Genomic DNA, 27744 nt, shown 5'->3' on the forward strand with positions numbered 1-27744 from the left:
AACTTTCGTCACGAGTGACAACCTTCGAAAGAAAGTTTGGACCCTTTTGAAGCTGTTGTTGAAGTTCCCTGCAGACTTCCAAGTGATGCTGCTTCTGTTCATTTTGCAGCAGTCGTGGCACAAACTTCGCCGCAATCCTCCTCATGTTCAGTTCCCCTGACAAAATTCGTTGACATGTACCATAACTTAGTCCCAAGGTGTTACAGAGGTCTTGGATGGTCAGTCTGCGATCTTGCAGAATCATATCCCTAACTTACAAGGCATTTTCTGGTGTGGTGCCAGTTGGCGGCCGTCCCGAACGATCGTCATCATCAGTCGATGTTCGGTCATTTTTGAAACGCTTGTACCAGTCGTAAGTTTGTGTCTGGCCTAGACTGTTGTCACCAAAAGCTTGCTTCAACATTTGGTGCGTTTTTTGCAGCGGTTTTCCCAAGTTTAAAACAAAACTTTATACAGACACGCTGCTCTCTCAGGCCAGCCATCGCAAAACCTCAAACTCACGGAAACACAACAGTGGAAATACGTTCACCAACAATAAACCCAACCACTCAACTCGACACCGCTTTCCACACCGATTCCAGAAGAGTGTGTGGGGAGACACCTAGCGGTATTTCGATGTACTCATAACCATTCGCGCGTAGAATTCAAATTTCGAAAACTTTTGGATTGCACCACGTATAATATTCGGTATTTGAGCCAACTAGGGAGCTGGTTAGATCAGTCGGTATAGCAGCTAGGCAAGTGGGCTTCGGATCCCGGCAGGGGCAAGAGATTTTTCTTTTCTGCATGGCATACAGACCGGCTAAGGGGCCCTCCCAGCCTCCTGTCCAATTGGTGCCTGGAACCTGTCGCCCAGGGGTAAAGCTTAAGGGCTTGAAGGTGACCACTGGCCGTCTACGTGGTTACCTTTGGACAGCTTTACCTTTATTTGAACCAGCCAACTCCATCGAGAAGGGTTCATTCTCTCAGCTAGTCAGAAAATTCCTCCTCTCCTTTTATGAAATCTGAAGGTTCATTGCAATGCTGACAGCAGTTCGTCATTGGTCCCTGTTTGGAACAAAATTAATCCAATCCACACTTTCACACCAGGAACTCCTCCAACTGCTCATTGTTACTTCCGTGTATGCCTACCCAAAGATTAAGGGAAGGGAGACTCTAAATTGTCTGCCCCCCATCTACAGCATTTAAAATGTAGCCCCATGAGTGTCGCCTGCGAAAGAGCTTCAACAGACGGCGAACAAAAAACAGCTGTTTCAATAATTCATACAAAGTTTGAGGGCCCATAAATCCTTGTAGCTGTTTCTATTTTTAGCCAAGGGGGGAAACGATCGTGCTAATAAAAAAGTTATAACATTCAAGCAAGAAGGAAATAAAGTATATATAGTTTCTGGTTGATCGGTCATAGACGTCTGAAGGATTGTGGTTCAGTTCTCGCCAGGGCCAAGAGATACTCCTCTTCTGTACAGCGTCCGCACTAGCTCTGTGGCCCTTGAAGCTGACCACTCACCTCCGTCTAGTACTGAGATTAAGAATGTTTCGCTCTATGCCTCAGTTTCCACAGCTTCATTTCGTGGTGCTTCACTGATTAAGCTCAGGCACAGTTTATTCTTTTACCTGTAGTTGATCGGTCTTTGTATGACGGGCTACTCGGTTGACAAGGTTTCATCAGCGTACGAGTGAACATGGAGACACAAGGTTCCTCCTAAACGCTGGCAACCACGAGTGAAACTACAGTGTCATAGCCTAAAAGAACAACCTGAAATTTTCACCGCCGCGAAAACAACCAAATTTCACAGTTTAACGTTCTTGTGTTAATGAAAATCTCCCGTCCGATAGCTCAGTCAGTGTAGTGCCACAGAACAGGTCGATGTTAGAGGAAACAATGGAGATGTGTTCGGGGTATTTTCGGTTTGAGAATATTGTGGCTTATTGTGGTTTTCCTTAGTCCCTTCAGGCAAATTGTGGTATAGTACCTCGCTTAATCCACGACCTCTTCCTTCCAAATCCTTTCCAGTTCACCTTTCACCAGTCCTACCATTGGACGCTATGTTGACAGCTTCAGTTGGACTACCCGGGTTCGATTTCCGGCAAGGTCAACCAGTGACATGAATTGAACTTCGATTCACGAACTTTTAAAAATTAAATTCGAATAATAATTTTAACCTGTGTTTTATAAAAATAACTCGATATATTAGTGAGCGTAAATCTGGATAAGATACAGGGTCGAATGAGTGAAAAGTGAATGTGACCACGTGTAATTATACAGCCGTGTTCGTACACCTGAGGATGACCTCTTGAGGTCGAAACATGTAGTGATAATAAAAAACGTGTTGTGTAGTCGGTAAATTCACTCTACTATTAAGGTCAAGAGATATTTGTCTTGTACAGAGTTTAGTAACCGGTTCTGGGGCCCACCCACTCTCCTATCCAGTGGGTACAGGGGCTCTTTGGCCAGGAATGAATCGATCAGAGCATGAAGTTGCTTTAGTTCGAAGGTTAAATACTGGCGTAGTTATACCGGCTTTGGGGCCGATCCATCCTATCCAATGGGTGCCGGGGACTCTTTCCCTGGGGTAAAGTGGCTGGGGCATGAAGCTGACCGCTCACGTGCATCGTGTTCCGATGTCAAGAAAAGTAGAGCCATACTTCATCTCCTCCATACGTCTTCATAGAGTGACGCAGACAAGAAGAATAGGGACGAACTTTGCGTTTACTAATACCTTCCCAGACTTACGTCTTTTCTCTTTAAGACACTCTTGCGCAGACATTACGGTAGGGTGTAGAGCTTTGGGCATATGGATAGGTGTGGTGTAATGTTTGCAAAATATGAAACATGTGTTGCAGCTATTTTTAGGTTCTAAAAAATGTAAGCCAGGCCTCCTCGCCTCGCAGACTTATTAAGGCATGTCGTTTTTTTAGTAACGGATCCATCGTCAACTGTAAGGCCTCGCCATTAACTGTGACTAGTGGCACATCCGGTCCGGAAAACTGGAAGATTAGTTCAGTTCCGGATTTCATTGTACCTCCATTTATTAAGCGCGTTTCATTATTATAAATAAATAGTTCCGTACAGAGAAGAAAGCTTCTTTTGAACTTGATTGTCGCGTAACTGGTCTAGAAAGCGGCCTCCGTAGTCTAGAGGTAACGTTCCCACCTCATGACTCGTGGTACGCGGGTTCAAATACCCGGCGGAGGTCGTCGAATTTTTAAGGGCGGAAAAATTCAGGGAACAAGTCCTTCGGGAGGGACTTTAAGCTGTGTGTCCCGTGTCGTAACTTTACGGCACGTAAAAGAACCTCATATCTCCTAAGGAGATCACTGAGACCAATTCCAGGACGTTTCCCGCCCAACAATAGTCTCTAAGGCCTCTGATAGATGGGGGAAGCATTATAGACACCGCTAAGCAAGTGGCCGAACTCGCTTGCTCGGCGGGACTGATGGTACGCACCATTTATCGGTAGGGTATAGAGACTGGTAGAATGTCATAGAGGGAAGCACAATGGACCAATACTGGTCTAAGTGCATGGGGAAACACACCCTCTCCAATAACTAACTAACTGGTCGAGAAAGTCCCCCATTGTTCATGACAAGAACCAACCACTGCTTCCTAATCAGAGCCATGTTCATCACAAGAACCAACCAGTGCTTCCTAACCAGAGCCATGTTCATCACAAGAACCCACCACTGGTTCGTAACCACAGCCAGTTGAATCCATCCCACACACACCCTGCATATGTTATATTCATTTTAATATTATCTTCCCCTCTACATTTAGGTTTCCTAAATGGCCTCTTCTCCGACGGTTCATTAAATGGAACAGCCTGGCACTGTCTTTGTCCAGAGCGAGATGAATCCACTTCGCACTCTCATAATCTGTTTCTTTAATATTTATTTTAATTTCCTCCCATCTACGACTAGATCATCCAAGTGATCGCTCTCCTTCGGGTTATTCGACTAGAATTTTTTAAACATTTCTCAGCTTTTTCATACATGCCGCTCCCATTTTGGCATTTATTTCATGCAGGTTAACAGATTTCTTGAAAGTTGATCGCTGTGTTTAAAACAATCCAATATTGGTCCCTGTCCTGAGCCAGTTGAATCTAGTCAACGTCATCATCACCCTGCTTCTTTAATATTCATGTTAATGTCATCCTCCCATCTACGCCTAGGTCTCTCAAGTAACCTCTCCCTTCATCTTTTGCTATCAAAATTATGTATGCATTTCGCATCCTGCAGTGCGTACTAAGTGCCCTCCATTCATACCTTTCTTGATTTGACGGCTACAGCATTTTGTGGGCCCTAACCTAAGTGCCAGCAGCAGGCCATGTGCTTTATTATAACGAATTTATTTCTAGCTGTACTCTGTTTTAACCAAGTTACTAACTTTAATACAACGAAATAAAGGTATTGTTCCTGTGCTTAGTTAAGCACCACGCCATGAAGACGTATTGTGAGTGGAGGTGTAGCTCCACGTATTCTTAACCTCCGCACTAGATTGTGGTTGTCTGGACGTTATGGAGAAGAAAAACATCCTACCTTTGTCATGAATCCGTTCCCGATTCCTCAGTCGTCCAGCCTGTAGCTCAGTCAGCGTGCCGATATCGAAAATATAAGTAAAGCTATCCCTGTAACTGCCGTGAAGACATGTAGTGTTGTGAGACGTCGAGGCTCCCACATTTTCTAGACAATCAGCTCACAGATGGCGGTGAGGTTGTCAGCCTTACGCGCCGACCGCCCTCATTGACGTATAATCTCAGTTACTGACGTCGTTAAATAAGCATCATAAATAAAGTAAAACGTTGCATAAATATGACGTATGGCACGCGGTCCGCGTATTGTAAACCACCGCCTAAAGGAAATGCATTAAACTCGCTATTGTTACGGTTATTGAAGTTTTTTTTATTATTTAATCTAAATGCGGCATTCATGGCGTTCATTTCTAATGGGATAAAGCATGTGCTCATTTAGAAGGCTGCACACCACCCACCCTGCACAGCAATTAGGGCTGTTTCCCATCTGCTTCGTTGAATAGGGGTGGTTGAGGCTTACGGCAGATTTAGAAACGGCTCCGTTAACGCTGAAAATTGCACCATTTTGGTGTTGATTGTTCGTCTGTAATGGAAATCATCTGCTTCATGACGGCACGCGATTAGCAACCGCCGCGTTAGCTCGTGGTTATTGAAGTTTGGATACGGTTAATTGGCGTGTAATATAATGCGCACAGTGTTGTCGTTAGGTGCCATTATTCTGTGTCTGAGAAACATCTAAGAGCGGGCGAAGTATATCTCTGCTTTCAGAAACGCACAAGATTCAATTTTCAGCTTACGCTGGGAACCGGAAACACCATACCGGAAATAGGACGTTTCTTCCGTAAGGTTACCTACTGAAAGTATGGCCGCGCCATAGCACAAGCGGTTAGTCGCTGGCTTCCCACCGTTGTGGCCTGGGTTCAATCCCGGGTCTGGTCAAGTGGGATTTGTGGTGGACAAATTGGCGCTGGCAGGTTTTCTGCGAGTACTTCGGTTTCCCCTGCTAATCTTCATTCTACCAATTGCTCCACAATCACCCTCCTCTGTCATCTGGGGCTGGTACAGTCGGCCAGAAGTGGCCGCAGTACAAGGGACTTAGTACCTCCCCACTAGTGTTAAGAAAATACCTACTGAAAGTATGACGTGCCCTCACAGGTGTTTCGCGTTATGAGAAGTAACTCCTCTCTTGAGAACCAGCCTGCTCGAAGAGGAAACCCAAAGTTCAGTACCTTAATGAGATTTTGAGGTGCTCACGGCGGAAACTTACGAACGCTGCCTCCTTCGTCTCATGTTTGAATACTTTAGACTTGAAAATGGAGGCTGTATGTGCCTCCGAGACGTAGATGAAATTCTGCGAGGTAACACGACGTCGCATTCAGACGATGTAAGAAGACATTTTTATTTTGTCGCTTTCTCTTCTCTATCGTCTTTTGCTTCATTTGTTCTTTCTTTCATTCCACGTCTTTGGCAGCCTTTTCCTGTTTTCTTTGCTCTGTTCATCTGTGTCCTGTTTCTCCTCCTGCCCTTGTTCTGCCGGTATATGTTATGTTTCTCGTATTTTTTAATCGTACACGTATTTATGGTAGCGTAGCTGGAATGTTGGTGGTTCGATTCACGATGAGGTCATTGGATTTTGTTTTCAGTTTACCTAATCCGTCCAGCCTCACTATGGCCCTGCGGTCGACTCAGCCTCTAAGGCTGGGTAGCGATTTCACGCGGCTGCCGCGCGCAGCTCCTTTCTGTTAGAGACTGAGTCGACCCCAGCGTAATAGTGCGGCTGGAAGGATTAGGTCAATTGAAAATCCAATGAACTCATCAGAAATCGAACCTACGACCTTCCGGCTTGGAACATAGTGCCTCAACCAAATACGCTACCGCATGCTCTAAACACTATGTAAGTTCTTGCATTTTTATTACGTATAATTTTTAACAAGAAAAATAAAATTTCCTTTCGAGTATTTTAATACACTGTTATTGAAATAAATTTATAATTTTTGAGGAAAGCAATGACAAGTGAATGGTTTGTAAGATTGTGGTGGTCTGATTTGTGGCAGCTTGCAGTTTTGTAGTTGGATACCGACGCATCGGAGGAACATGGTGCCTCCGTATTTAGGGTTCACTTTAACCGCTTACAGAATTACACAGTGTCAACATAGAGAACCGGAAACTTAACAGTTGCCGCTGTTAAGACCTCAAAACGTACGTGTATAACAGACTTTTTGTTAGTTTTCAGTAGCCGTTGTTTTCGTTTGATATCACAGGTGTAAAATAAGTGTCAGGACAGTGCCCCGGCGCTCGTACTTTCAGCGGGGTACCGCCCAGGATCGCCCTGCTTCGACTGCATTTGACACAACGTCGCCCATTGACCTATGAATGAGGCCGAACCTGGCGTCCATTGTCCCGAGTACAGTGCTTAACATTTTATGCTTTGTCTTTTCAGCTTTCCCTCTGCCATTTGCAAGTAATATGCTTGTAACCGGCAGACCACGGCCATCCGGCCGGGGAACGAAGCGAGGACGTCCGCGCGGATCGCGGAGAGGTATCATCAGTACCAGAGGCAGAGGAATCATCGTCAATCTTACAAACAGCGATCTAGGCCTAGGTGAGTCTTGTGGAACAGCGATTCCGGGCCTTTTGAACCCCGCGGGCAGTCTGAAGTACCCTTCCTGGATCTCTGGTCCGTTTTATGACGTGTTATGGACGTTTCTGTCCGATTGAGTCACCGGTTACTGTTACGTGTGATTAAAAAGAAAGTTGAAGATACACGTAAATGTGAAATGTGGCCGAAAATGTACTGCGTTCAATAGAAACCTGCACTCATCACGTATAAAACGTCCGCGGATCATAGCATAGCTAAGTAAACCCGTTTACTTGCATGTCAGTGAAGTGGTTTGTCTCCCTTTCTTATTCATTTCTGTGCACAGTTACTGCATATCCTGACAGAGTTTTAATGCTTCTTCCTCAGTCCATCCACATAAATACTGGGAGACTCTTTTAAGATCGGCACTGTCACTTATTTCCATATGTATCCCAATTTATTATTAATCACATATCCCAGGTCTTGGATCCTGGCAGAGGCCAGCGATTTTTCATTACTCCACAGCGTCAAGACCTCCTCTGGGCCCACCCAACCCCCTATTCAATGGGTACCGGCGGCTCTTTCCCCAAGGGTAAAGCGGCCAGGGCGTGAAGCTGGCCACTTATCGCCATCTAGTGCCGAGATCAAGAATGGTGGAGCTATACATACAATCCCTAATACGTCTTCATGGCGTAGTGCTTTATTAATTAAACACAGGGACAGCTTTGTCTTTTACCTTATCCTGGGTCTGCCATTCAGCGCTGCATAACATGTGCACGTGAGAAATGTCATTAAATAACCCGAGAGTTGATTATTCATTAAGTTCAATTAAGGTTACTATAATCTGGGATATGACGCCATGTAGCTTTGTAGATATTGTGGCGTGTAGAGTCGTTGCCATGCAACGACCGCGAGATGGCCAGATATACCAAGGCTGTTTCTGGGCAACGGTTCGGTAAACACGTACTCGCAAAACAGGCACGAACGCAACCATAGAAACGCTGTTTTCTGTGTGGTCCGTGCCGATATGTTGTAAGCAAAAGGCAAGGTTAGAGCTTAGTTCTGCACGGGAGTCTGTGAAGGGAGGACTTGAGCTCGGGGGCAGAGGAATAGCCATTGTTGAAGCCGTTACCAGGAAATATCGATGGTGTTTTTTTTTTATTGCCAGTGGGGTTGGACTAAGTCCCTTATACTGCGGCCACTTCTGGCCTGTTGTACCAGCCCCAGATGATAGGTGAGGGTGATTGTGGAGCAATTGGTGGAATGAAGATTGGCAGGGGAAACCGAAGTACTTGGAGAAAACCTACCCCAGCGCCACTTTGTCCACCACAAATCCCACTTGACCAGACCCGGGATCGAACCCGGGCCGCCGCGATGGGAAGCCAGCGACTAACCGCTTGAGCTATGGCGCGGCCAATCGATAGTGTTACAGTTATTTGCAGTTACGACCTGTAAGTGGTCAGTAAATGTATTGACCAATCCAAACGGCGCCTGTGACCTGGCAATATGTACCAGCGTTTCGGAGAAACCTGTTGCCTTCACAGTCACTGTACCCTGGAGATCGAGACTGTTCAATCGAACTACACGGCGTCACATCGCAGAGTACCGTAATCTACCGCTACGGGAACCCCACATTTTGCACTGTCAGTTGCTTTAGCGGGATAGCTCAGTTGCTATAGCGAATAGACTATGGGCTTGAAGACCGGTGATTCGAGGTTCGATTCCCAGCGGGAATAGCAATTTTTTTCCCCTCCTCTCTACAACAACCTCGCCGCAACCTTTCCTCGCAAATAAAGTGGCCGGGACGTGAGGCTCACTTACATGTAGTGCTGCGTTTAAGAATGCGTGTAGCTGTATATTCACTTCCCCATACACACAAGTATGCATGGCGTAGTGCCTAAGTAAGAACAAGGACAAATCTAACTTTGCCTTGTTTTATGCTGCGACACATAACCCCATTATGTAGGATCTGAGGGTCTCACAGCGTTGGTCATGAAGAATTATGCCTTCTGGGAGGTAACGCCGTGTAGTCCGTTGGAAGCGAACCGACGTTTCAGAGGAACATATCGCTCCCCACTCCAGGGTCGAAAAATAAGCCAAGCAATAAATCGGCATGAAAGAGGTAGGAAGTAGAGCTGAAAATAGAGGCCGATGTTCCGCCGAAACGACGGTTGACTTTCAGCGGACTACACATAGTTGTAGGAGGTGGGACAGCGTAGTCGGTGTAGCGACTGGCAACGGGCTGGACGGCCGAAATGTCAGAGTCGTAATTCCGGCAGGGGAAAGACTGTTCTCCTCTCCACGTCTTCCATACCTGTTCTGGGGCTCACCCAGTCTTCTACCCAAAGGGTATCGGGGGGGTCCTTTTCCCGGGGGTAAAGCGGCCGGGGCATGAAGCTGACCACTCATTTCCAACTTTTGCCGATGTCAAGGATGCATGGATCTATACGTCTACCCCCATACGTCTTCATGCGCTAATGCTTGATTAGTTAGGCACAGGGACGGCCTAATCTTTTACACGGCCTTGTATCGCAGAAGGTCCTACTGCGTCGTGAACTGAATAGCCCGGACCAATTGAATAGTTATACCTTATGGCCTACCTCTACCAGCACACACAGAAGCTGAGTTGTGTTGTTGAGGAATGTCTCAAGCATGCGTCATCTTCCAGCGAACCGGAAACTTCTCCGTCATCCTCCGGAAGTGACTGCCACAACCAGGCCAAAGCCAGTTGCTGGCTGCAGATGGATTAGTGTTCGTTTCAAAACTGTTCATGTGATTGTCATTATTCTGGGACGTAACGCTGTTTAGTACGTTGATAGGTAGCTGTGCTACCTTCTTCAAGCTGGCTTCTTGCTTGCCCTTTTCTTCAACTCTAAAGATGGAGGCCATATGTTCCTCTGAAACGTTGGTTTATTTTCAACGGACTACGAGTCGTTACATGCCAGAAGATATAAAGTTAAGCCTGAGACTAGCGCCGAGGTCTAGAATGCGTGGATCTGTACATCCACTTTCCATACGTCATCCTGGTGTAATGCTTAATCATTTAAGCACAGGGACAACTTTACGCCTTTTTGACCTTGTTCCTGTACTTAATTAAGCACCACGCTACGAAGTTGTGTGGGGTAGTAGAAGCGTAGCTCCAGCATTCTTGACCTTGGCATTAGATGGAGGTGAGTTGTCAGGTTCTGCTCCTCTACCGCTTTACCCCCGGTACATCTCAGATGATAGAATTGTTCATAACCACCGCTGTGAGAACCTCGTGTCCTGCACCGTTGCCAGTTGTCGCTAGTTAGCGTTGCTTTACGGAATTCGAATGTTCAAATCCGTATTCACAAAATATCTCATTTGGACCCAAATTTCGATTAGTGACAAGCGAAGGCCGCTTCCTTCCATATCCTTTCCAATTCATTATTCACTAATCACACTGTCATTCAACGCTGTATGGGTCTCAGTTACTGGCACTCTCGTTAAAACAATTCATACTTCCGTACAATGCAGGAAATACAAGGAATCTGACCAAATGTCTCTGCGAGATCATCCGATCAGTCAACCCAGCTTGGACATCTCTCCCATCTGGATTCCCATTATCACAGCAGAAATAAAAAAAACAAACTATTACTACTACGTCCAGTGTAGATTGAATGGGGAAATTTGTTTTTTTGTGTGTTTGTCTGCAGTACGGAGATTTTGCCTCTGCCGTGATGACGTCTGTTATGATAGTTCTCAGTTTCAAGGCCTCATACTTGTGTTTTTAGTACTTTAATGTTTTGACTTAACTCTCGCAGATGCTTTGTGCTGTGCTTGGCTTGTATACCTTATCTTGTTCTGGTGCATGTGTCCGGAGATAAGGACTAGCTCTATCGATTGGACTCAACTGAGTAGGCTTTACCTGAACACGGTGGCAGAATCCAGTCCCGAAACCTTGTTTTTACATAAAACAGGTAAAAAGGCAAATCTATCCCTGTAACAGGCCATGAAGTGAGACGTCGAGGCTCTCAAATCTTCTCTAGACAGTAGACTCACAGATGGCGGTGAGGTCAGCCTTACGCGCCTGCCGGCCTCATTTTCCCCCAGGAAGATTCCTGGTACTCATTTCTGTTAGAGCCTGAGTCGAACCCAGGGTCGTATTGCCGCTTGAAAGGATTAGGTCAATTGAAAAATCCAGTGACCTCATCGGGAACCAAACCACTACCTTCCGGCATGGAGCATAGTGCCTCAACCAACTACGCTATCGCGCGCCCCAGATAAAAAGAGGATGCTGGATAATTCCCGGAAGCATAATGTTTCTGTCTGCCCTCAGTCTGTGGGAGAGCTCTCTTCGTAGTCCCCATTTTCTATCCGGTGTTGAGGTTAAGAAGGTGTGGAGCTTTACCTACATGCTTCCTCTACTTATTCATGGCGTGGTGCCTAAGTATAGAGACCAGTCTTGCCCTTGCCGTCATGATTATGGCCGGTGAGTCCCACGAAATTTGATACATCATTGTTGCCATGAGCCTTAAATGTGTGTGTGTCCTTGAGATATGACGCAGTTGTGCTGGTGTTTGAAAGGCTTCTCATGCTGACCGTGTAGGGATAGTATTTAAAATGGAAGAAAGAGCACTAGTTGTATCGTATTACGCGTATGCGCGTCAGTCCTGTGTGTTGCTATGGTAACGTCACACGTGGTCCAGGATGTTTGCTTCTTTACGTCAAATATTCCAAGTTTTGAATTAGGTTCGGAATGTTGCCCAGCCTTCCCCGGCGTCGACAGTCTCACACCGGATGTAACATTCTTCACCGTGAATAATTCAGTGGACCCCAGTCATTTTTGAAAAGCTAATAGTCTCTAATGGGGGCACGCTGTACGTTGAGGCCCTGTGCTACGAGCCGGAAGGGAGCGGGTTCTATTCCCGATGAGGTCACTGGATATTTTCAAACCTAATCCTTCCAGCCTCACAATGGTCCTGGGGGTCGACTCAGCCTCTAACAGAAATGAGTACCAGGAAGATTCCTGGGGGGTAAAGGACGGCCGACTTATCACAGTTTTTATTTTATGGTTTCTTGTTATCTCCCTCTAAACTAGCCTAGTCTTATATGTTGAAATAGCTGGGTAAATCTCACAGGAGTTGTCCAGTGATTGAGATTAGCTCCTTCTAAGGGGCCCAGCTGCCCCAACTAAGGGGCTGCTGAGATGCTCTCAGGTACCGTGACGTACATACCAACTTTCGTAAAGATTGGTTTAAAAATTCAAAAGCTGATAAGGGGGATACACAGACAGACAGCATGGAAATCACATAAGTCTACTTTCATTTTTTTTAAATAGGGGAGGTAGGGTAAAAACGATATTTTGAAAAATGAAAGTAGGCTTATATGATCCCTGTGCTGTCTGTGTGTCTGTGAACCCCATGATCCCATTAAATTTTGAATGCCTAAACCTAAACCTAATCATAGCACCTGAACCCATCCCAACGGAGTATTTCATAAATACACGGTATTGCACTTAGCTGTTGCTCAGACGGGGATAATGAAGTTGAAGATAAAAAAGGTATAACTCTCTGCAACAGGCCGTGGAGGCCCATAGGGTTGTGAGACATCGAAACTTCCACATTTTCTAGACAGTTGGCTCACAGATATCGGTGAGATTGTAAGTCTTACGCGCCGGCCGGCCTACCGCCTTTTACCCTCGGGAAGATTCCTGGAACTCATTTCTATTAGAGGCTGAGTCGACCCCAGGGCCATGGTGCGGCTGGAAGGTTTAGGTGAATTGAAAAAGTCAAATGACCTCATCAGGAATCAAACTCGCAACCTTCGGGCTTATAGCATACTGCCTCAACCAACTACGGTACCGCGTGCTCCGGGTAAAGATGGAGGGAAGGTGTATATGGCTGTTGCGAAGCTTTCTGAAATGGACTATATAATGTCCGAATGTTGCGCTTCCGCGGTGTTGGGAACACTGTTAAGTTTTATGCATCTTACAGTATGGCATCGCATAACGGAATCCTGGCTAAATATTTTCCCCTGGAGGTGAGCTCTTCTCGAGTGTTTGTCTCAAGCTTACAGCACACGGAATTCTATCTGTTCAGTGTTTGTGTTTAGTCTTTTTTCAGATTCGTCTTCGATATCGTGGCGCAATTAATTATCTGTCCCCTCTCCCCTCTTGCTAAACGAAAAGAAAAATGGTTGGACTACTGCGTTTGGCGGAGTAATTTCTAAGTGTCATTACCACAGAAACGTTCCCAAATAAGAATTAAATGTGAAGTTGTGTACTTCTGTAGCTTACAGCGTTCTGTTCAGCGGTTTAATTTGTATTAATCTGATTACTTTACCGCGTACTCTACTTTCGATAAACGTTTATTGTTTAACAGCGCAAGAATATAGGCGTAAATGTGAAGAAAATAGTTTTCTCACTGACTAAAAAGTTCTTACGATTGGTTTGCCCGTCGGCTTTTGCACCATATTGGTTTGGGCAGTGTTACCCATGTTTCGGAGGAACATACTACCTCCATAATTAAGGTAGGAGTAGAATGAGATTTTATATATAGACTATATAGGTTTTGGTCAGAGAGACTCCCCGGGGAAGGGTGGGGCTAGTGTCCGGTTCGGGTCAGTACGGACTATGGGCTGGGTAATATAAAAATGACCCAGTTAAGGGCCACCAAGTTTTTGTCCCCTTGGGTCTGTTGGAGTAAACCCTATATATGCATGAAAAGTCATTCATCCTACTCCGACCCTGAAGCTGGAGGCAGCATATACCTTCGAAGCGTCACTACCCCACATCCATACTGTACAAATAGCCAACAGCATAATCAACCTCAACAGTGATTGTTGCAATAGCCCGAAATCAGGAACTAGATACAGTGATATCTCCATATATCCACAGTCCGTCAGTAATGCAGCAATTGTGTATTCACCATTTAACACTTCAGGTGTTTAAATGCGTATAAACTGTCACACTGTTCTGATTTGCGCTAAAGCCTCGCGTTGCATTCCACTTGAAAATAACGCAAGTAATTGATTAAAATCCATTAAAATTTCTATTAAAATAAAAAGAAATAGAAATTTTAATGGCGGTCGCTCAGTCGGTATAGTTCGCTTGTGTACTGAAGCCACGGAGTTTTTTCGCTCCAAATTAGTCCGAATTAGTGAGGTCTTAATGTATCTGTATACATTTCTTAGCTCTCCCATGTGTGCTGCATGTATCATCCATCTCATCCTCTGCAGTTTGTTAGTGTTTTTAGCTTACTTTCCTAGAGTAGGCTTATGTGATCTTGTCTGTATGGCTGTGTGCCCTCTGTCATCTTTTGAATGCCTGAACCAATCTTTATGAAACTTGATATGTATATCATGGCACCTGAGCCCATCTCATCAGCATGCTTCATAAATCCCCCCATCATTCTTTGTGTCTGTATATGTGTGTTTTGCTAGGCAACGGCACGTTAAAAACGTTACCGCAGCAACGAATACACACGTAACTGTTGAAAAGTTGTTGGGCTCGTCGTTTTCTATGCCGTCCGTGTCGTATCAAAGGAAAGAATGCGATTAGTTCTTTCCAAAACTTCTTGTTAAGAGCACATTTTTAACACACGACTATTTGAAACCGCGATACGTAGGGCACTGTTGGCACTGAGCGTTGAAAGCATAAAGGGTGTCAAAACCGTTATGTGAGAGATGTGTTTTTATACTGTGCTCTTATTTTTGTTGCTGGGGGTAAGGGTCGCCCTTCTGTCGTTGCTTAATCGGGATAGTGATTGGTCTCAGTGGCCGCAGTTTGATTCCCATTGGGGGCAGGGTATATTTCTTCAAGCCGCTGAGTTCAGACCGACCTTAGGTCTATATAGCCTCCTATATGGTACTTACCGGCTCTGTCACTTGGGTTAAAGCAGCCGAGACGTGAAATTGACCTCATTTCCATCTGGTATGGAGCTGTGCTTTCAAGTAGCTCCCCAGTTATCCGCACGAGCCTGACTGGACCCTGTTCCAGTCCTACTACTTCTCAGAAAATCTGGTAGCGCCTGGAATCGAACCCGGGACCTCTGGATCTGTAAACAGGAACTCTGACCACTAGACCACAGAGGTGGTCATCGATGGGGTTTGGATTGGCGAATGGATTCATTGACTGCTTCCCGTACACACGACGGGGAAACTACAAGCAATTGCAGCTCCATCGCTGTTCTTCACGATCCGCAAATCACCACAGCACCCGCCAAACTTTTCCTGCCTGCTGTGTTTTCACCAGTCTTTCCCTGGCAACGGCTTTAACAGTGGAGATTCTTCAGCTTCACGCACTTATGTCCTGTCTTCACAGCCTCCCGTACAGAAATTCCTAACAACTGACTTCATCCCTAGCTTATAACATCTCAGCACGGACCACGTAGAAACGCCCCGTTTCCAACAGTAACTATTTTTGCTTGAGTATTCGTTGCCACGGGAACCTGTGTACCGAGCCGTTGCTCAGAAACAATCGTTGTTTTTAGAGTCTCTGCTTAGCAACGGCTCTATGCGCCACAGTATGTTTGAAAATGTTCTTTTTTAAACAATTTTCTATTGAAATTTCAACGACATTTATTCGATTTAATCAGGCCCTAAATATTTTTGGGGCTGCTTCGGGCCCGCTGGCCATATTTTTGTTTCCCCTGTACTAAAGTAACCTGTACGGAGCAAGAGAGGAACGTCATTTGAATATGACTAAATCAAATTATTATCGTAACATTGGTACATTATTATTCATATTTGTACGTGGTTTTTCCCGCTGCTGAAGTTGAGTTGCCTAATTTCAGATAAGAGAATTTCACTGGGATGTTTACGAAACAGATGTTGTGCTTGTGAATACGTTAAAACTGCCTCCAATTTGCCGGCTGTTACATTGTAGTGCGGACTGTCGGATTGTTTTCCCTATTAGAGAAATTGACAGCATTGTGGGTTACAGAGGGTTGGGGAGGGGGGGGACGTTTCGGAACCTACAACATGTACTTATTTAGCTTCCTGTTCTTGGGCAGAAATGGCGGCTGTGAAAGGAAATTGGGGCAATTATACGGTACTTACGTATGTAAACGCTTCGTCTAAAAAGACAGGCGTATAATGCTTTGGGCCTGTGATGTCATGTAATTTAATGTTCTGTTGTTTTCGTCAGTTATATCATGAACCTGTCATCGCTTGTTTCGGATGTAGTGATTAGACCTCGGTTACTTGTCCGGACACCATTTTATTATACAGTATATATAGCGGCACATGGCCCGACAGAATCATTTCTTCCTTCCTCTCCTTATCTCTCTCGTACCTTTAACTCCTTTCCTCCGTTCTCCCATATTAAGAGGATATTGAATTCGAAAATGCTTGCTACCATTCAGTCCGGAACATTTTGTTTCTTCCTGTCTGCTGTCTAGACACGTAAAATTAGAATAAATAGAACTACAATTTTGCCTATTTCTGTATGGGTGTGAAACTTGGTCTCTGACATTAAGGGAGGGAGGGAGGGTGTTTGAGAACAGGGTGCTGAGGAGAATATTTGGGCCGAAGAGAGATGTGACAGGACAGGAGGTTGGAGAAAACTACATAATGAGGAGCTTCGTGACTTGTACTCATCTCCAAGTATAATTAAAATGATGAAGTCAAGGAGGATTAGATGGGAAAGGCATGTGGTACGAATGGGGGAGAGAGGAATGTATATATGATTTTAGTGGGAAAACCAGAAGGAAAGAGACGACTAGGAAGACGTGAACGTAAGTTGGAGGATAATAATAAAATGGATCTTAGAGACTTATGTGGGGCGGTGTAGACTGGATTAATCTGGCTGAGGATATGGACCAATAAAGGGTTTTTGTCAAGATGGCATTGAATCTTCGGGTTCCGTAAAATTTTCGGAAATCCTTGATTAGCTGTGTGACAGGTGGTCTCTCAAAGAAGCTCAGCTCCATGTAATTAGTTAGCTATTGTTTGCAGTTTCGTATTCCCATTAATTTCATGTGGAGACAAGTCACATTTCCGCCTCTCGGAGGGAACTCTGCAACACCAAGATGGCACGGTGGAGGTTAGGTAAAGCTCCATTAATTCCTAACCTCTGCACTAGATCGGGCCGAGTGCTTCATTTTATTTCGGCCGCCCTTACTCTAAAGAGGCTGAAGGCCGTATTCTGCTTTTGCGGAACACAGAGTCATGACATTCTGTTGTTTCTTACAGGTGACCCGTGTCAACCGGTTGACTCGAGTGCCACCCCAGGACATCCGCAACCCATCCCCGTGAAGCGGGGCCCCGGTCGACCCCGCCTGCGCCCAGTAGGGCCTGGACATCAAGGCACACGCGGTCCACCGCGGCCAAGGAAAGCCCCAAAGCCGCTACCCGTCCCCCTGCGATCAGGATCTGGTACTCCATCGTCAGTAACCACCACGCCATCAGCGGCTGCTGGGGTGGAGCACCCTCGTCCCTTCGGTTTCTACACCCAAGGAACGGGGTCCGCTGAGTAAGCAGGTAAATATAGATCAGTTGGTCCACAGTGGCGCTTTGGTAGCAAGGGGAAATCTAACTGGAATCAAAATCTGGTAAAACGATCGATTGTACGATGTTCTTATTTTTTTATTGCTAGTGGGGTGGGACTAAGTCCCTTGTACTGCGGCCACTTCTGGCCTATTGTACCAGCCCCAGATGATAGGTGAGGCTGATTGTGGAGCAGTTGGTGAAATGAAGGTTGGCAGGGGAGACCGAAGTACTCGGAGAAAACCTGCCCCAGCGCCATTTTGTCCACCACAAATTCCACTTGACCAGACCCGGGATCAAACCCGGGCCGCCACGATAGGAAGCCAGCGACTAACCGCTTGAGCTAAGGCGCGGCCACGATGTTCTTAACTCTAGCTTGACTGGAAACGTCTCACAGCGTCGCACTGTTATAGCTCTGTCTCTGTCGCTCACACGCTGTTTCGTCTGATTCCTGCTTTGGTTACGTATGTGTTCTTTGTGTATTTACGTATGGCTTGGGCACGCGGTGGCGTAGTGGGTTGAGGCACTATACTACGAGCTGGATGGCCGCGGGTTCGAATCCCGATGAGGTCATTGGATTTTTCGATTGTCCTAATCTTTCCAGCCGCACGATGGCGCGATAGCGCTATAGGTACCTGTGTACTATTTACGATATGTAAATGGCTAGTATATCCAATTACCAATCCAAACCTCATCTGTAGTCACTCATACACGTGACAATATTCTTATGAACAAATTTTCTTTTCCCCCATTAACGCCATGTGTTCCGTCTTTTTTTTTTCTTGGTACTACAGCCCCAGTGGGCCTAGGCCTACCTCCATGAACTTCTCCGTTCACTTCGGTTTTTCCAGATCTTACACATTCGGTAGGACTCCTTGGGCGGGTGATCGACTCGTCGCAAGGCTTCTACCTGTACACAAACACAGAAAATCGCACACACACAAACTAAACATCCATGCTCTGAGTGGGGTTCGAACCCACGATCCTGGTTTCCAAGCCAGGGAAGACAGTACATGCCTTAGACCGCTCGACTACCGTAACTGGCTGTGTTCCGTCTTCCTATACCATATTCATGCCTACAATCAGTAAATGTATACCAAAGGGTGTTCAATTAAGACTTCACAAATGACAGTGAAACCTCTCCTTCTGTTTGGATACGAAATGTAAATTCTGAAAAGATGAGGCCAAGTGATGGCTACAGTTGAATGAAGCAACTCACAACTCGGTAAAAATGTGGAGAATAGTGGGAAATACAGAATGAAGGCAGTGGAAAGCCGACGTGGAAGGATGGAGGATGAAAGAATGCCCAAGAGAGCAATGTAACACCCGGTGGAAAAAGAAGTGTTGGGAGACCTGATAGAAGATGATCAGCTCATCAGTGAGAATCGAAACAAGCACAGTAGTGTCACTATGCTACAACAGGAAGGTCGTGGGTTCGATTCCTGACGAGGTCATGGAATTCTTCCTTTGACCTGATCCTTCCAGTCGACTTAGTCTCTAACAGAAATGATTACCAGGAATATTCCTGGGGTGTAAAGGGTGGCCGGAGCGTAAGGCTGACATAATTACCGCCATCTGTGAGCCGATTGCTTAGAAAATGTGGGAGTCTCGACGTCTCACAACCCTCTGGGCCTCCATGGCGTGTCACAGGGATAGCTTTACGTCTTTTTCTTTATGTATCATGTAGTTAACCGCGCTATCAGTTATCCGTAGTTTGTAGCGTCGAGTGGGTGAGTCGTGAGGGAACAGATGAAGTGGAGAGGATACGGAAAGGAGCGGTCGCGGTCTGATTTGAGTTAGTTAGTTAGTTATTTTGAGGGTGGGTTTTCCCATGCACCGCGACCAGTTTGATCTATTGTGCTTCCCTCTATGATATTCTACAAGTGTCTATACCCTACCGATACTGGTGCTTACCATCAGTCCCGACCAAGCCAGCGATTTCGGCCTCTACTGGTTTGGCGGTATCTATAATGCTTCCCCCCTCTATCAGGGGCGTTAGAGACTACTGTTGGGCGGGAAATGCCCTTGAATTTGGCTCAGTGACCTCCTTAGGAGATATGAGGTTCTTTTACGTGCCGTAAAGCTACGACACGGGACCCACGGCTTAAAGTCCCTCCCGGAGGACTTGTTCTCTGAATTTTTCCGCCCTTAAAAATTACACGATCTCCGCCGGGTTTGAACCCGCGTACTACGAGTCATGAGGTGGGAACATTACCTCTAGACTACGGAAGCCCCTCTTATTTGAGTTACTGTCGCTACATTTGACTCGGAAGCTGAGAAATCCCAGGAGAAGCCTCAGGATATCCGATGCTTCTACAGAGATTCGAATAGGAAACCTCGCTAATACAAGTCGGAAACCTTACCTCTTGTGCCAGCTTCCTCAGTCCTTAGTTGCAGAAGAGGGGTATAGTATAATATCATAGATGGGAAGATAGTATTAAAATGGATCGTAAGGAAATCGATCGTGATTGTGCTAAATGGCTTGGACTGATTCAGGATACAGCGATGCCGTTGATTTTCATGATGAACCCTCAGATTTTGTTACAGCAAGCAATTTCATGCTCAACGGTTACTCGAGGCAGAGCCACTAGATCGGTGGTTACCAAAATGTGATCCGCGGAACCCTAGGGGCCCGCCAGAGTAATTATATTTTCCTGTTGTATGTTAGAGCAGGGGGAAAATATCGTATTGAATATCTTTAATGTTTCACAAAATTTGTATATCAAGAATAATTCTATAATATTTTGGACTCTAAAGTGCTTATCGGTGTCCATATTCATAACTTGTACTCTTGGCCAAGTGTAATTAGAATCATCAAGTGACGGAGGATGAGATGGACTGGACATTTAGCACGAATGGGGCAAAGAGGAATGAGTGTAGGATATTAGTGGGAAAAACCAGAAGGAAAGAGACCACTAGGAAGACCAAGACGTGGGTGGGTGGTTAATATTAAAATTGATCTTAGACAGGATTGGATGGAATGGACTGGATTGAGCTGGCTCAGGGTGAGGACCACGCTAATGAACCTTATGGTTCCATAAAATGCTGAGAAGTTCTTGAGTAGCTGCACAACTGGTGACTTGTCAGGAAGGGCTCAGCTCCATAAGTTAGTTAGTTAGTTAGTTAACCTGGTTACAGAGTAGTGACTGCAATTTTCTGTCATAAACGAATGAGGCGAGAAAATACAGGTGTAACATGTTTTAAACATTATGTGAATGTGGTACAGGCATTAAAAACATCTCGGATAAATTGTTTTGTTTGAATCTGTTTCTTTTTAAGTTGATGTGCAGGTGACGTAAATGTTTAGGGACGCCCTTGAGGGTGGACTGTGGTTGCTAGGGAACAGCGGACTAGGAAGGCATGAGAACCACTGCTGTAGATCCCTGGCTCGCATAAGCAAATTGGACACAGCATCTTGCGTGCCCCCATGGACCAGTGATGTATGAGAGATCCGCGCGCCTGTCAGCAGGTGCCGTGAAGGTATTTCGGTAACAAAAGCGACCAAGTTCGGAAGGTAGTGAAGTGTGAAGGCTGTGAGAGAACTGGCTTTAGAATCCAGTGTATTGCTACGAAGTGCATAAAGTGAACGTTTAATATGAAGGTCACGTATTTTCGTCTTCTTAAGCATCGAACGGATCTGTATCGAGACACTGCCCTCTGAAATATAAAGCCGTATAGTTTGGTACATAAGTACAAACGTTTCGAAGGGACATAGTGTCTCCATCTTCATAATAAACAGCTACGAGCGTTTAGGAGAAACCTGGTGCATCGTTAGGGTGAGGTACGAGTAGGTAAACCCGTTGACGTTTTGGAGAAACTTGCTTCGTCTTTCTACAGAGTAATGGGCCATCGTTTTGGAGGAACCTGCTACATCCATCTTCAGAGTAGATAGGTGCCGTCAGTTCGGAGAAATCTGCTGCCGTCATCTTCAGGGTGAAACTATATTGTTTCATATATCAGAAGATCGTAATCTTGATACTGCCGTGAGAACCTCGAATGTCATGGATTTCGATTAGATTTCGTTTTGCGGTATTTTTAACGAAAATGTGTCCGATTAAATTAATTTTGGCTCCAGTGGATCAAATGAATCATGTAACTGACACTTTACCGAACTTCGGGTCGTCTATTTCGAATTACTAGAGAGTCGTTAGACATATGCCGTTTTTATTATTCCTGGAAACAGTTCATGGTTCTGGTATGTTTTGGGCAACACCGGGATTCGAATTATAACACATACCACCTATACTGTTCAAGGATTTTCGAAGGTCACATGAAAATCCAAGATTAATACCTTTTGGATTGTGGCGCCTTATAGTTTGATAGTTAATTACTGGCATTTCGGAGGAACATTCTGCTTCCATCTTCGAGGTAATCTTCAAATCTGAAGATTGAGAAATCAGGTTCCGCCCAAACGTTCATAACTATCAGACTTTGACGCACCCCAGAAGACAGTAATCTTGGATTTTATCCGTCGATTTAGTGGAAAGTAGGAATAGGATTCTATTCTCTTTCGAAGGTCGCCGTTAGAAAATGCAATAAGGGAACAAATGGAAGTTGAATTTAAATGAATGCCCATTTGAAACAGCCAAAGCGTGTAAAACGGCATGAAGTTCTGTCTTGAGGGTAACGGCGTGTATAACAGCAAGGTGGAATAAATTTTACAGTCCTTCTCTTGAAGTTTCAGACGCGTTTACAGATCCGTGTCGCTGGGAATTGATTCGTAATGGAAGTACACGCATCTCAAACTGCTAAGTTTATGGCGTGGCCGGGACTTTCATGTGCTGCATGAAGCAAGCATAGGAGGTCCTCTTAATTCTCTCTGCAAACAGCAACATATTTTTTTGCGTTTTTTTCCGTCGTAGAAAATAAAATTAAAGTCCTGAAGAAAGAATAGAACAAAAATTGTGTAATTTCATTACACCACTACGATAGGTGTGTGCGTTAGATAGGGTCGTGATAGCTCCGTCGGTATAGCGACAGGCTACGGGCTGGAGTTCGAGTCACGGTAAGAACTCTCCACGTCGTCCAGACCGGTTCTGAGGGGGGGGCTCTTTCCCCGGGGTTAAAGCGACCTAGGCTTGAAGCTGACTCACCTCCAACTAGTGCTGAGGTCAGAAATATGTGGGTCTGTGCGTCCACTCCCCCATACGTGTTCATGGCGCTGTGATTATTTAGTTAAACACGGGCAGATTTACATTGGATGTAGTGGTAGCCATGATAGATACGTATATATACAGGGTGTTAAAAAAAATATATATATATAGCACCCCAAAGTTTCGAAGGTGAGATCTTGGAACGTAATTAGACAGAAAGACGGTAAAGGTAAAAAAAAAACGGTAATGCTATCCCTGTAACAGGCCGTGGAGGCCCATTGGGTTGTGAGACGTTGAGGCTCCCACATTTTTTGGACAGTCAGCTCAAAGATGGCAGTGAGGTTTGTTAACCTTACGCGCTGATCGGTCGCCCTTTACCCCCAGGAATCTTCCTGGTACTCATTTCCGTTAAGAAATTCAGTCTGAGTCGACCCCAGGGACATAGTGCTGCTGGAAGGATAGGTTAATTAAAAATCCAATGACATCATCGGGAATCGAGCCCGCGACCTTCCAGTTTGTAGCATAGTGCCTCAATCAACTACGCTACCGGGTGCTTCCGCAGAAAGACGGTTCTTGTGTCAATAATTTCAAGGCGTTTTTAAGCCTGCTTTCTTTATTTTTGAAAGAAGGCAGAAAACAAAAGTCTTCATGTCATCTGTTTCAGAAGTTGACATTTGAGGCACACGTGGATATGTCAAGCCACTTTCTTTCCTTAGGAAACAAAGTAGGCAAAAGATCAGATAAAAGTTTGACGCCATATTGGATGTCATTAGTACCAACTAAAAATAACTCCATGGAGCTGAGCCCTTCTTGAGAAGCCGCCAATTATACAGCTACTCAAGAACTTCCCAGCATTTTATGGAACCCAAAGTTTCATTACCGTGTTCACAATAACGCTCCTCTGGTCTCTATCCTGATCCAGTCCAACACCACCCCATCCTATCTCTCTAAGATCCATTTTAATATTATCCATGCACCTACGTTTTGATCTTCCTAGTGGTCTCTTTCCTTCTGGTTTTCCCACCAATATCCTATATGCATTCCTCTTCTCCCCATTCGTACTACATGCCCTGCCTATCTTATCCTCCTTGGCTTCATCATTCTAATTATATATGGCGAAGTGTACAAGTTATGAAGCTCCTCATAATGCAGTTTTCTCCAACCTCCTATCACTTCATCTGTCTTCAGTCCAAATATTCTCCTCAACACCCTGTTCTCAAATACCCTCAGTCTCTGTTCCGCTCTTAATGTCAGAGACTAAGATGTAATTTACTTGTTTTTGTGTCGTGTTTTCTAGGTGTTGTATGGGAACAATGGAAGTAGGAGCATGAGCGACCAGCGTTTTTGGACGTCGAACAGGTGTGGTATATACCATGAAGCATCTGCAGCATCTTTATTGCCACCATGCCCAGAACTTTGCTTGCAGAGTATGTGAGACATACGGTGATGTAGAGTTTGAAAGCTGTTTTAATTGTTCGGTGTCTGCAATAAAATGAAGTGAATCTCGATCTATTTATCAGTCAAGTGAATGCACCTGTAATGAAATTAATTGAAAGCTGTTTTGTGTATATAAAAGTATGTTTACTAATCCTAGTTCTTTGTGATGTCAGAATATTTACAAATAATTAGTGGTCACATTTCATTTAACTTATACAAACACATTAATGTTTCAAGCCCCTGTATAATATTAATGTTGTCTTATACTATGATATTTCAGATTGTCTCTTATCTAGTAAGTCAGGTACAATTTCTTGAACATTTTTGGGCTAAGGAATAGAAATGTAAGTTCATATGACATGTACAGAGTTAGTGTTTGCGGTTCCTGGCATGGGCTTTTATGGGGAATTTATCTGTAAAAGTATTCAACTGTGAAACATAGTACAGAGTATGGGAGGTTATGGAAATCATTACAGTTTGTATTTATGTTGCATTGTGTCATACTTTGCCTTAAATGAATTATGCACTCAGATAGCTCAGTCAGTAAATAACAAGATACTGACAGGATGTCTGGATTTGATTTTTGGGGAAAGCGCAGATTTTTCTCTTTGCAGTCTTTTCTAAACTTTCTTTTTGTTGTTGTTGACAGTGAGCATCTTGAGTGAACAGATAGATATCGACACCCCATATAATTATTTTGGGTATTGTGTTGGTTTCTAGAGGCATCTGTTCCTTTTTATTAGCCAAACTGCGGAAAACTGTTTCAGAATGTGTTTTTCACACATTTAAAGTATATGATATTGGTCAGTAATGTCTTATTAGACTGCAAGGTATCACAGTCCAAATCTTCACCACCATGAAAACTTAAGATGGCATATAAATGATATATGGGTACATCTGTGTGCCTGCTTTTGAAATATAATTGCTCGTTAATGCTTAAATTGTTATTTTACTAGAATAGTATTCATGTTGATAGAAATATCTTACACAAATGCCTGAAATGAACTTTGAAACACTTTTGATTGCAACACTGTGTTTCCATGATTTACTGATTGATGATTTTATTTTGGTATACAGTGAACCTTCATGCTGTGGAAGTGTATGATACAGAATTTCAGTCTATCAAAAATATAAAACGTAACCATAAACTCGACTTTACAGAAATTGGCGCAAATATTAACAATTACATTAGACACAAAATGCAAACTAATAGATGTGGCCAAAAGTAATTGTTTTCCTTAAGAGTGTATTATACCTTGAAAGGTTCAGGTTACTGTTATGCATGAAGCATTGATGTAGGAGTAAGTTTTGGAGGGTAATTGATATTCTTGTCGTATTTTAGGTTGTGGAGTGTATTACCATTATTTATGTTAAAAGTGTGTTTTTATTACAACTGAGGACCAAAAGAGCTTATGTAAGAAAAAATCTTATGTATAAAATGTGAGAGTCAGTGGAAAACAGTTTTTTCTAGCTGGAATGTATCATGGTGCAGACACATTGTCGATAACACATCCTTTCCATACCATGGAGGCATGGTGTAGTTGTGTTAAGGATGTCTCGAGATATAGTCCTATAGAAATTGCGTTATCTTACAAAGCATCTGCAGGTCTGTTCATATTCTCTCTGAAGATGTTAGTGTACAGTGCAAATTTTTTGGCCATGCCAAAAGTCGCATTTTGTGCAGAATAATGACCAAAAAGGTGTCAGCTGCAGAGTGGTTCCATTGCCTCATTCAGCAGTTTGAAATCTTCTAACAAGAGTACTCTGTAATGGCGGTAGATGATAACTATATTTGATGGAGCGTTCCAAGCCTCAAAATTACATACACCGCTGTCTTCAGAGAAATAAATATTGAATTTTTGTGTTGAAATATGTACTTCAAATTTACTTCACTAGCTTCGGTTGCATTAGCATTCTATTGGCTGAGTGTTTTCGTGGGTTTCCTCAGTCTCTCCAGGCAACTGCCAGGATACTGCCTCAATTATGTGTAGATCATTTCCTTCCAAGTCGTTTCAAATTCATGATTTACCATCATCCCACCGTTTGACACTGTATAATCTAGCTACTTACTAGCCTGGCTAGCACAACTTCTTGAGAAGCCGCCTGTTGCTCAGCCACTCAAATTCTCAGAATTTTATGGAAACTGTAGGCTCATTACCATGTTCACAAGAAATCACCCTCCTGCTCCTATCCTGAGCCAGATTAATCCAGTCTACACTACCATATCATGTTTATTTTAGATCCATTATAATATACTCATCCTCTGCATTTAGGTCTTCCTAGAGTTATAGTCGAGTTACTGGCAACATTCTAAAAAATCCAGCAAAACAGTTCCCTTGTGGTGGAGGAAGAGAATATCTCTGAAGTCTTGGACCCCTGCCCCAAATTAACTCAGCTGGTTACCCAAAATAAACTGGTCACTTTTCAAATTTTGTCCACTTTTTACTCTTGGCAAAGCGTGTATAAATTCCTGCCAATCCGTTTTCGTTATTTTCGTGAATAAACTTTTTTATGTTATCATTTCAGTTAAGAAATAAATTACAAAGAAAAAATCGCACAAGTAAAATATATTATTGTATTATGAAAGCATACATTTTCAATTTCATGGGTAGAAGAAGAATGTTATTTTATGGTTATTGGGGAACTTATTTTTCACTTTAATCTTCCTAAATCTCTCACATTTGGAGTGACCCTCAAGTTCAGAAATGTCCCCACTTCCAAAGTCATCATCTGATTTCATTAGCCAGAGTTTTTTTTTTCAGGAAAGAAAATATTCCACTTTATAATTTACTGAGACTCAGATGAAAAAAAGTTTGTCATCAGAAGCACTGAAAACCTTTTATCAAAACCTATGAGTACATTGCCTTAACAGCAAGTAGGTTGGGTGAGCAGAAACACGCATGACTTCTATTGAGGATGTTTCCAGTTTGAATCTTGCTTTGGCCACAACTGTTTTGTTTGATCTGTTTAATGGTTTTTCTTGGTCATTTTTTTTCATGCTTATTCAAATCCATCCTCCTACCTTATTTAGCTCTAGTTGAACTTTCTATTGGAATAAGCTACTGTTCTCTAAATATGGTTTTGGTTCACCTTGTATGTTGGACGTGGATGGTAGAATCCTTTGAATATAAACCTGTATAAATTAAGTTGTATTGCCTAAAGACACTTGAAGCCCATTTTATAACTTTCCTGAACACATTTTCAGTAGCACTTCCATAATTCGGGCTGTCACTGATTATGACAAGGGTTCGCTCCAATTAGTCCAAATCAATGAGGTCTTACTCTATTTAATCGATCCCAGGTCTGTTCAGATGGGATTTATGGTGGGCAAAGTGGCTCTGGGGCAGATTTTCTCCGAGTACTTCGGTTTCCCCTGCCATGTTCATTCCACCAATTGCTCCACAATCACCCTCACCTATCATCTGCGGCTGGTACAATAGGCCAGAAGTGGCCGCAGTACAAGGGACATAGTCCCACCCCACTAGCAATAAAAAGAACTCTATTTAAAGAAATATTTAAGCTATAGTTTTAAAATAGTATTTGGTTATCGTCAGGGGGCACGCGGTTGTGTAGTTGGTTGAGGCACTGTGCTACAAGCCGAAGTTCGCGGGTTCGATTCCCGATAAGGTCATTGGATTTTTCAGTTGACCCGATCCGT

General features: G+C 44.0%; 1 protein-coding gene across 1 annotated transcript in view; it reads left to right on the forward strand.

The window, feature by feature from the left end:
• The window catches only part of LOC111873304 (chromatin-remodeling ATPase INO80), a 151929-nt gene extending 124457 nt beyond the window's left edge, over positions 1–27472 (forward strand). The window contains exons 29-31 of the mRNA XM_023867911.2: positions 6970–7131; positions 17263–17550; positions 23947–27472. Of these exons, the coding sequence (XP_023723679.1) occupies positions 6970–7131; positions 17263–17546 (446 nt within the window). The 3' untranslated portion in view covers positions 17547–17550; positions 23947–27472. The remainder of the gene's footprint in view (positions 1–6969; positions 7132–17262; positions 17551–23946) is intronic.
• Positions 27473–27744: the final 272 nt, after the last annotated feature.

Source organism: Cryptotermes secundus, unplaced genomic scaffold (assembly GCF_002891405.2).
Source record: "Cryptotermes secundus unplaced genomic scaffold, Csec_1.0 scaffold189, whole genome shotgun sequence".
NCBI classification, from domain to species: domain Eukaryota; kingdom Metazoa; phylum Arthropoda; class Insecta; order Blattodea; family Kalotermitidae; genus Cryptotermes; species Cryptotermes secundus.